This window comes from Dioscorea cayenensis, chromosome 5 (genome assembly GCF_009730915.1).
Source record: "Dioscorea cayenensis subsp. rotundata cultivar TDr96_F1 chromosome 5, TDr96_F1_v2_PseudoChromosome.rev07_lg8_w22 25.fasta, whole genome shotgun sequence".
NCBI classification, from domain to species: domain Eukaryota; kingdom Viridiplantae; phylum Streptophyta; class Magnoliopsida; order Dioscoreales; family Dioscoreaceae; genus Dioscorea; species Dioscorea cayenensis.
The window spans coordinates 25,141,187-25,152,428 of NC_052475.1; the positions used below are offsets into that span (position 1 = coordinate 25,141,187).

Genomic DNA, 11,242 nt, shown 5'->3' on the forward strand with positions numbered 1-11,242 from the left:
CATGCGTAGTTTTGTTTACTGTTTGAGATACTGCGGCTCAGGAACTAAAGATGATATCACGCAAAGCAACAGTAGAAAAGAATCAGTTTTTGATCACTATGAAACTTGAGGCCAAAAAATCAGCACAGCGGGCAAAGTTGAAACTTTCTTATGTTTCATCTTTGTAAAGATGATGTTATGTCAAAGTTAAAGACTTAAAAACCAGTAGCAAAGATAGATTCTCTGCAATAGTTCTTTCATTTTGACTGTGAGTAGAGAGAAAAGGAAATGAAGATGGGCAAAATGAATTTAAAACCAGAGTTTGATACCTAAATGTCCTTCTTTTCGCATATGATTTATATAAATCCATTTAAGGCCTGAATTCAAGCTAGGATGTTGAACACAAGTAAAGTAAGAGGAAAAATACACACATATTGTGATATCCATTGGATGGGGAGGATTGTAATGCTCAAGCTCATGAGATGGTGGTGTTCTTTAGTTTTAATGCCATATTGTTATTGAGAGAGCACTGTGAAAAACTCCTGCCAAACTTAGTAGCTGAAGCCAAGACATCCAAATTAGCCTGTAAATGATCCATTCCTAAAGAGATGGGAAACAATGGTGAGACTACTTGATGATTCTGGTTTGAGATATTAGTGTGACTAGTTGGAAGAACCGAACTAGTTCCTCTACTGCATGCAGTAGAACTGCACTAGTTAATGGATTCAGCGAGAAACCAGTCCGAAGAAGAGAGATATCCGAAAGGCGGTACACCGGTGAGGGCCATGTCGCAATTGTTCAGTGATGGATGAAGAACCACAGAAATCGTGATCTTTCATTTGGCTGTCAGATTTGGTTGATGTAGTTTGGTGCATTGCTGTTAGACCAGAGTGAGACCCTAATTCTTGTACCATGGATGATGAGGTGGAGGTTGAAAACCTAGGGGTTTAGAGTCTCGAGGTTGAGACATGACTCCCATTGTTGCTTTGAGATGAGAGCGCCATTGTTCCTGCACAGACTTAAGTAATAGTTGGTATAGAGAGCGAGAAGAAAAATTCCAAATCCACAAGGAATGAAAATCTCACATGCATTAAATATATATATATATATATATATATATATATTTATATGTTATATAGACAAAAGAAACAAAGGAACAAACAAGTTGGTTAACATACTTACAAAATGAAGAGGTTTGGTTGGAGTCATGGAAAAGAAGGAAGAAGAGGAGGTGGGAGAGAGAAAGAGGAACCATGGGGTCGTGATCATGCATGATGATCATCAGAGTTTGAAGAAGAGTCCATCATGATTCTTTCTTTCTTTCTTTCTTTCTTTCTTTCTTTCTTTAAGGGTCTTGAGTACTCTTGAGAGTCCCAAGATGGAAAAAGGAACAAGGAGAAAAGGGATGTATAAGAGGTAGTAAGGCGCAGCAGCAGCAGCGGTAGTAGTAGAACTCTGGAATCATCAGCCTCTCACGCCGAAAAACCGAACATCAAAACACTGCAGCTCACATGACTCACTTTCCTCTTCACTTCTACAACCGCAGAAATTCATCTATTGATAAGATAGAGGCACAACTAGCTATAAAGCTTAACACTGTTCATCTCTCTCTCTCTCTCCTCCTGCGTCTCCTCTCATGTGATGGTAGCAAGGCCTTGAGCTTTGCTTTTCAGAAGAACCTTTCTGCAGATCTGTAACTAAAGGTAAGTATCATCTCACTTCTCTTCTGAGTCTTCTCTATCAAATCCTCTTCTTCACTCTCTTGCTCATGATCTCTTTCTTTCTTTTGTTTTCTTTATATGAAGCTATTTTTTTTTTCACACTCTCCTTGCAACAACACTCAGATGGGTTATATATACTCTCTCAGCTGCCATCCTTCAATATCTTCAATCCCAAGGCTTTCTTTCTAAACAATGTCCTTCTGAGATGAACATATGCTCCTCATATTCTCTCTCTCTCTCTCTCTCTCTCTCTCTCTCTCTCTCTGTCTGACAGCAAAGGCAAGAAGAACTCTTCTTCTTATCTCAAGGAATCTAAAACTCTCTAGACAGCAACATGAATAATATATAGAGAAAGTTCAAATGAGAAATAGTTATATATATACACATATATATATAGTATAATATAAGGAAAAATAATAATATAAGAGTATTTAATACAGTTAAACAATAGTAAACCATAACTTTGTGATTTGACAAGTTAAAAATATACTAGTCAATATAGAATATGTGGAGAAGTGAATAATAACACTTATGACGCATTGTAGTTGTGCGATGATATCATACATTAATTTAAGGCATAGATGTGGATTATAGATAATTAATTAATTAAGTGTTTTATAGTTAATTAGTGTTAGTATAAGAGGGTGGGTAACACCTGTTTTGCTAAATCATGTCTCCTAGTGGCAGAGGAGCTCAAATTCCCATCCTTAACTATCATAAAAATATGTTTAGGTGAATATCATATTAGATGAATTTTATCCTTCTTAAAAAAGATTATGTTGATGTTAAGTATAACCATAATAAATTTATTTAATTAATTAATATGAAGCTATTATACTATATGTAAGTTCATCATATGCCATTATATTGAGGCTCATTGGATGGCATTATATTGCCCATGCATATATACATACAACAAAGTTTATAATTAGCTAGTTATGAGTCATTCACCAACATTCATATGAATATATAAATAATATAAATAATATAAATATGAAGGCGTGCTGTATCAAGGTTGGTTGTAGTGAGTGATGATCTCTTCCTATAGTACAAAGATTTAATATATATAATGTAAGCTATCAAAGTTGAGTTGGCGTCCCTCCAAGCAGGGCAAAATATATTTAACTCAGAAGTATGGGCAAGCTTTTGTTTATTTTATTCACCCCACATGCATTCATCCTCAATAATAAAAGCAGGAATTCTTTATGGGGTATATACATGATCCCAAAGTTCTTTATACTTAAAATAAAGATTATCTCCATTTTACGAGTTTTTTTAAAAAAAAAATGGATAAATTATAAATTATATATATGGAAAAGACAAGTATGGATACATCATACATGACCAAATAAAGTCGACAAAATAGACTAAAAACTCACCAATATGGGTCAAAACATTGATTGTGCCACTAAACATGAAACAAAACTACTGAACTATGAGGATAACTAGAAAATATTAGAGCATACTTCATATTGCCAATAGATGTGTCAACGTGGTGCACCAGTAGTTGTAGTACGATTTTAATACAGTTATTTTTTATATCTTGTGTATATATAAAAATATTGAAAAAATTTGAAATACATATATCATGTATCATACCACCTCTACAGTAAGAAAGTGGTAGTTTATTTATTTTCTAAATGTAAAATTGGGAATTCAACTCTCTTTCAATGCAATGGTTGAGGGTATGTAACATGTCCACATTTATCAATATATATAATACATTATTTTGACAAATATGACAAGTGCAACTGTTAAGGATACACACACAACTAGAAATTGAACATTCAACTGTGAGCCCTCACCTATCCACAGGGATATTGCGTTGTAAACTTACTCTCACACCAAAAAAACCTATGTCACGCCCCATCACCCATACACAATGAACCCTTACTATCAGGGATTCAGGTGGGATTTGAACACATGCATGAAAACAAATATCTTATCCCAATGTTAGTATATATAGTATAGTATACTATACTGCAATGAATAATTTTGCTGCACTTTTGTCTTTGTTTTATAATAATTAATCACATCATGTAACATTGCAAAGTGCTATTTGTCTACTCAGGTTGACCAAATCAACTCCCAAATAAATGATACTAGCTAGTTCAAATCCTCTTGCTATGTGATATTTGTTTAAAATACTAATTCAATTTGGTGAAAATAACATTACTGTATAGTTAATGAAATCATGATTAATGTTTGCTGTATAAAAAAATAAAACATGGTTATAAACCCAAGTGAGAGAAACTAATCTACTAAAGAATCAACTTTAGGGTTAAAATCAAAATGACAAGGTTCTCAATCCCATGGCCTACCTAAAAAGCATGATGATCAACTTTAGGGACCATTTCCCTTCATCATAATAAGCCAATCAACTCTTCTTTCCTAATTAAGTCCTACCTGGTCAACTCCTTTGTCAATCAATGAGCCAATTCATTTCTAAAGGATCATTGTTTTAATCTCACTCACCCTTTGCTTCTAAAGCACATTCTCTCTATCTCTATCTTTGCAACTTTAATGCTACCAATATTCTTAATTAATTGAGATGTTTGGTTGGTTTGTCTAAAGAATAACTAAAAAAATGTACTGATAATCTTAGTTATTTATTCCATGTACTTACTAAGAGAATATAATAATGCCTTAGTGGGGGAATTTTTGTTGCCACAGCTGTGATTTTCAAGATGAAGGATTTAATATTTTAATTAATAAATAAGAAAATATATATATTTTAATAAAGTGTAGATCCATGCCTAGCCTTCCCTTAAAAAGAGGGCCTTGGGTTTTATGAACTTAAAGGTGTTGGAGAAGAAGACAAAATGTTTGCAATGGAATATATGCTTTTTAGTAATATCAGGGCATGAAATCCAGGGAATGGGTCCATCCTTGTCTTCCCTTTGCATTATGTTCTCTGTGTTTCCAATTAGTTTCTAGGTTTCTATTTCACATTGTTTTGAATGCCATATGACATGACTTCAATATACCTATATAGTTCTGAAGTTTCATATCTAGATTAGTAGATATAAGTGAAGCACATTATGTGACAAGTTAAATTTTTTCATATTATATAAAAAAAGGGTTAAATTAGTGAATTTATATGATGTAACCAGTGAGTTGGAGTTGCTTTTATTATTATTATTTTTTTTTAACAAGACGAAAAGCATCGTTAGTTAACTTGTAAATCTCCTGAAATAAATTCTCACTTATATAATTATGAAAAAAAAATTTCTAACACAAATATTTTATAAAAAATTTGTGCATTATAAATAAAAAGATTCAAACACAAAATGCTTAGTTACATAGAACGATGAGAACTGTTGAACTATACCTCTGTTCCCTGAGTTGGAGTAGTGAATTAGCTTGGAAATATGAAGGACAAAACTCTTTGATGATGATGATGTGAAGCTTGTCCTTGTTTTACTTGCTCAGAAATGTATATTTGCAGATGGTTGAGTGGCAAGTCTAGTGGGAGCAAATTAATAATTTTTTACAATGTACTAATTCAAATGACATCAAGATTTCTGAATCAAATCACTTGAAAAAGAGAGAGAAAGACACAATGAGAGAGAATGACGCTGACAGCACAAATACATCAGCATGATGTCAATCAGACCTCTAAAATTTTACTCTGAATTTTTTACAGTAATTTTTTTTTATACATCATCAGTAAAAACCATGCTTCCTCACACCAGAAGAGTAGTTATTTCAGAAGTTTGAGTCTCTTGTTGTAGCCCTTCCAATGCTATATCCTGTACTGTTATTTATTTATTTTTTTTTTATTTAAATAATTTATTTTTAAGAAAAGTCACGTGTGGAAGTTTAAAAAATCCAATCCCTTGTCAAAAATCTGAGGCCACTCGTCCATATTTCTCATAAAAAATATTATAAAATTAATATTTATCAAAATAATAATATTATGAAAAATAACAATATCTTTAATCAATTTTTAAAAGTTAATTGTAATATTATAATATATACATAGGATCAATCTACTAGAGAAGTCCATATAGAATAATTTTATAAAATCCCTCTATCAACAGTTGGATTTCAACCTAATAACTCAAAATCATCCAGTGACATAAAGTGTTCATTAAATAACATAGTCAACAGTGCTATAAACAGTGATTCTTTCGATCACAATCGTCCAAACTGATTTGCATCCTCCTTGTCACGCACATTTTTTTTAAAATTAATCAACCACCCATCAACTCTTTTTCAATCCAGTACAGCCACCACTTTTTTTACAATTGCTCGCTCTCTCTTTTCACTCTTGTCTCTTTCTTTTGTTTTTTATTTCTCTAATTTTTACTTTCTATGAGGATGCTTTATGGATGTTCAGAGAACATATTACCACATATATATATATATATATATTTTGAATGTGTGTGAGCGAGAGTGAGAGAGAGAGGTTTTGACTATGGGGATTGATCAAGTTCATCTTGCTGAAAAGCAAGGCATCATTCATTAGAAGTAAGACCAGAGCTTGAATACATTCACTTTATCACTGTTTCTCTTCTGCAGTAGAGTGCACGCGTAATGAAAAAAGCGTGATACCATATCATTCATGTATGTGCACATCATGATTGACATCTGGTCTTAGTCTTACACATGTCATTATGTTGTTTATCACATGTATTAATTACTTACAAATTTTGGGCTTCACTAATTTCCGGGATGTCAAACACACTTGCTTAAGCAATAAATTATTCCACCCTTTTTGACTTAGATCCGTGAGATAATGATGAGCAAAGAGACATTTAGGCTAAAGAAAATAAATAAATATTATACATCACAGATACAGGAACTCATATAGAGAATTTACACGTTTTAATAATAATGTAGACCTAAAAAAAAAAAGCATACAACAGTTCAAGTTAGTTAACTTGGAATTGTTAAGTCACAACAAAATTTGCAGGTGATCTTTGTGTTCAACTGAAGAGATCCCCAAGTATATCTTTAACCTTGCCTGGAGAATAAGAAGCATTGTCATCCCAATCAAAAGAACCTTCCAACTCGTCGTCGAATTTATTTACTTCCTGATTTGTGTCCTGAGAGTACATAAACTTTGTTAAGGAGACAGAAATGAAATAAATTTCATTTTAACAAAGTTTTATTAGCACAAAGGCAGACCTCATCTCCACATTTATCTTCTGATGCAACTGATGGTTCGTGGGATTCATCTTCTTTTCCCTGCTTTGATTGTGCTTGCAACTGTTGGATTACCAGTTCAAAATGAGAATTATCTGCATTCAAACACAGTATTATTGTCATAATATTATTCATAATGTTCTCCTGTTTGAGTAATATGTAAATTAGTATGTTAACGGAAATCAAGATAACCATAAGCTAAAAAACATTTTGTTTTAAAATAGGTCCTGTAAGTTCCCTAAAAACTCAAGACCTCAATACTGAGTCTAATTGTATAAAGTGAACTGTCACACTCATATTCAGATGGTAATGTAGCAATCCGTCTATGAGAATCCATTGCCGTCAAACCATGGAAGGCCCAAAGGTGAGGAAGGGCATTAAGAGAATACATAATAATGATAATTTCAGTAACTGTATAAAAAAAAAATAGTTCAGAAAGCACTACCTTTGGATCGATGAAGTAAAGCATCAGCTATTTGCAAAGGCTTTTTGCGCTCTTCATTTTTAAATTTTAGTTTCACTTGATGACGAGTTCGATTAGGGAATAGTTGCTTTATCATAGCAAAATCCGTTCCAAACTGACGAACACCCTGAAAATAGAACCCAATGCAAAAAATAATGGAACATTAGAGAAAAGACAGGCAAGATGTTTAACCGGCAGAAGTTGCAAAAAGGACATTATGGGTTAGCTGGGCATTTTAAAAATTTCAAGAAAGGTTAGAAACAGATCACATGCAATTACAGACCGTAAACCTTACCTGGTAGAACAAGTCAGTTTCTAATTTTGACCAACGAGTTGACTGCGACTTGTTCAAGTAGGAATGATAATTCAATTTTCTTGAATTCACGTGGTGAGAATTGTTATCTTCATCACCTTCTTGTTCATCACCAAATGGGTCAACATCAAATTGATCTTTGTTAGGATAATTGGCATCTCTGCACAAGCAGAAAATCAAATCAAGAGAACACCGGAAAAGATCTATCTAATCAATAACTCACAACATGCATGCGTTATTCTTTCAAACAAATCAATTTTTTCATGAAATTATTTTTCAACCAGCTACCAAGACACCATGGTGTATCAATAATTAACAGAATCATGAACATAAACTAATAGAGAAACCTTGTGAGGTAATGTAAAATTCCCATACCTTTGCTTGGGAATGGACCTCCCCGATGCCGTTGCTTCTTTGCTCTGCATAACAGCTAGTGTTAGAGAACCAAAGATAGCAGATAGCATATCACTTAAACTAAAACCAAATGCGTGATATATCCATAGTAAATATGCAGGCTTACTGAAATCTTCTCCTTAGCCTCTGCAAGCAAAATAAGGTCCTTTATACTAATACGTTTTGGATCAATCTCATTCTCTGGTTTTTCCAGCAAAGTCTTGTCCACTAGAAGTTCACAAGTTATAATTAGCAACTAATATAAATTTTAGCCACATTTTGAACTTTAATGGCATCAGTCAACCAATACCTAGCCTCCGCTTCCTTTTGGTACCCACAGGATGTTTTTCTTGTCGAGTAAAAGTTGAATCAGGTTTTGCAGAGGCTTTCCGGTTCCTCTGAACCGGTTTCTTACTTTCAGATGTCTTTTTCTTCAAGTTTTTGGATCCCATCTTCTGTTTGGACATATCCTCCATTGTGTATTCATTATCACTGCGATCTTCATCCATTTGAGAGACGCTCGAGAGGTCGTCGTTGTAATCCTCACTGGTCCTACCATCATGCTCAGCAGAATGGCTTTGAGTGCTAGTCCTTTTTCTCAACTTCCTCGATGATTTACTAGATCCATCATCTTCAGCAGTACTCCAGGCAGGTAACCCATTCAGGATCTGCTCTATTAGATCTTCAGCATCTTGTGATTCGATTACCTTACTGGGCTCCTCCGAAATATTTTGACATTTTCCTGTCCCACAGTGGGGACTCTGAAAAGTAAAGGTAAAAAAGGTCTCAAGTGTAAAAAAAAACACACTCTAATTCTCGCAAGAAAGTTGGCAGAGCAGACCATTATAGTAGATAACTCACATATTATCCATAACAAGAAAAAAAAGAAAAAAAGAAAAGAAAAGAAAAAAAGTTGTGCCAATCTATATCTGCCCATAAATATTATATCCATATGTAAGGAATTTTACCTTCTTGCCCACCTGAATATCAGCACTGCAAGTAGAGACTGCTGACAATGGCTGTGGATCATGTTCTACAGAATCACCATCCGTCATTTGTGCGAGGGAAGTGCCCATTCCTATAGATTCACCTCCTTGACCATTGGTTTCTAGAATTTGATGAGAAGCATCACTTTCTACAAGAATCTTGAATGAAACAGATTTAGTTTTGCCTGCTTTTGGTTGTGAATGTTGGCTGCGTTTAGGCTGAAACTTGCTTAGTTGTCTATCTGTCAAATAAACATATCCACAACTATAAAGATAAAAAAATATGTGTATGGACGATCATCATAGTTTAACAGTGTTGGCAAACACAAGAAAGTAGTTTTCATGAGATAATGGCTATGATATAGATTGCCTCACTTAATAGAAGATCATCAATCACGCAACAAAACAATTTGTAAATGACTTATGCTGGTTACCAGTAAAAACACTTGGTTGAAGAAGCACATCAACAAGATCCGCTATTCCAAAAACATCTGCTGTTGCCTGGAAAAATGAAATAGTCAGAAAATCTACCAGAATGAGTGTGCAACATAAAATACAAATCAAGGACATTAGAAGTTAGTTCAAGTTTTCCTACCATGTCAAACTCAGATGAAATTTCCCGGTGTGGAGAGCTTCTAGGCGAATGATCTTGGCCAATAAGTGGCTCCGTAAAACCTTCAACAACAGTACAAGATGTTCTAATTCCCTTTTATATTCTTGCAAAAAAAAGAAGCAAGTACAAGGAACATAAATAGCATTTATAAAGTACCAATGGATGAGGTTGGAGGAATAAGTTCGTCAAAAGACTCTGTGTTGAAGGCCATGCCTGCAGCCTGAGAATTATAACCAATGAACATGGAATCAATTCAAGCCTTATTTTAATGATATCGCAAATGAAGAAATAGAAACAAGCAGCAGATACTCATTCTTAATATTTGATAAATTAAGAATGCAATGTAAACCAACACTTTTACCTCTACTTCTGTATGGTTAGGGTTAGTTTGCAGATTGACATCAATCTCAATGACTTGAGATTCAATATGTGAAGCCTTTTCTGGAAAAACTGGCTCTTGCCTAACATGTGACACTTGGCTCCCAGAATTCAAATCAGTAGAATGAATAGAGGGATCCAAATTAGCAGGATTAGGTTTAGTAGCTACAGAAGGTCTTGAGATTACTTTTGTCATTTTTAGAGGTTGTTTAGGCCGGAACTTGATGCTTGCTTCATCTGACAAAGAAGAACACAAACAGTTTATTCCAGCAACAACTGAAACTACAAACACTACCAAATAAAAAAAAAATACCAAAAAAAAAGAAATTTTTCAAGAACTATCCAGTGCAATACCATTGGCAGTGGAAGTTGAGGAAAACAAATCATCTAAACAATCTGAATCTCCAAACATGGCTTCTCTACTGGAAGAACACACTGCATATGACATGAAACGCAGAGGAAAAAAACACAAATTAATCACAAATAGAACAAATTTACTCCCGCAATCTGTATACTAGAACTACAATCAACAGCCGTAGGAATCACAGCAACCAAAACAAGCAAAACACATCAAACGCATTTTATCAAACACCAAGCACGCACAACACGATCCATGATAATACCAATGCACATTGACAGCAGACACCAAGAATCAACGCAAAGCGAGAAATAAACATCAAAACATACCAAAACTAGGGCGTAATCGAGCCGAGCTTGAGCGAGCAAAGCTCCACCCGAACTCGGCCCGTTGGCAGCTCTAGCCCAGCTCCTTCCAAGCCTCCAATGGAGAAGGATCGTGCCGCGCGGTGATCGGCAAAAGAGGAGAACTATAGAACAACGTCGTGCATTGAGTGGTGACGCCAAGTCGCTCTTTGCCGGCTTCGAACGAGGGTTTTGGTTTTGGTTTTGGAAATCATGAAAACTTGGAAGAGACTTTTTCAACTCAATCCTAAAATTTATATATATATATTAAAGTTTTTTTAAAAGAGTGCCACGTGTTAAATTTTTATGCCAAAACTTATTTACCTAAAAAAATAAAAAGGGAGAGATTATACGAAATATTAAATTTATATATATTAGCATAAATTCAAATAAATCATTAATGATAATATCAATAATGATAAATATTTTATTTTATAATCTTATGTTATTATTTATTAAATATATAATTCCAAAAATATTCAAAAAAATTTAGATTACGTATATTGTCTTTGAAACTTTGCGTTTAGTGTTTTAATATTGATT

General features: G+C 34.0%; 1 protein-coding gene across 2 annotated transcripts; it reads right to left on the minus strand.

Moving 5' to 3' along the window:
• Positions 1 to 6,511: 6,511 nt before the first annotated feature.
• Positions 6,512 to 10,918, minus strand: LOC120262394 (transcription factor TFIIIB component B''). 2 transcript variants are annotated; one of them, XM_039270496.1, is made up of 14 exons: positions 10,685 to 10,918; positions 10,352 to 10,432; positions 9,981 to 10,234; positions 9,776 to 9,839; positions 9,602 to 9,681; positions 9,441 to 9,507; positions 9,001 to 9,248; positions 8,331 to 8,781; positions 8,148 to 8,248; positions 8,003 to 8,046; positions 7,610 to 7,787; positions 7,297 to 7,441; positions 6,834 to 6,946; positions 6,512 to 6,751 (listed from the first exon to the last, which is right to left on the minus strand). In XM_039270496.1, exons 2-14 carry the CDS (start codon positions 10,407 to 10,409, stop codon positions 6,632 to 6,634), a joined length of 1,923 nt encoding a protein of 640 aa, XP_039126430.1. In that variant the 5' UTR covers positions 10,410 to 10,432; positions 10,685 to 10,918; the 3' UTR covers positions 6,512 to 6,631. The 2 variants fall into 2 exon arrangements, with proteins under 2 accessions (XP_039126430.1, XP_039126429.1); XM_039270495.1 differs by having other exon boundaries at positions 8,989 to 9,248.
• Positions 10,919 to 11,242: the final 324 nt, after the last annotated feature.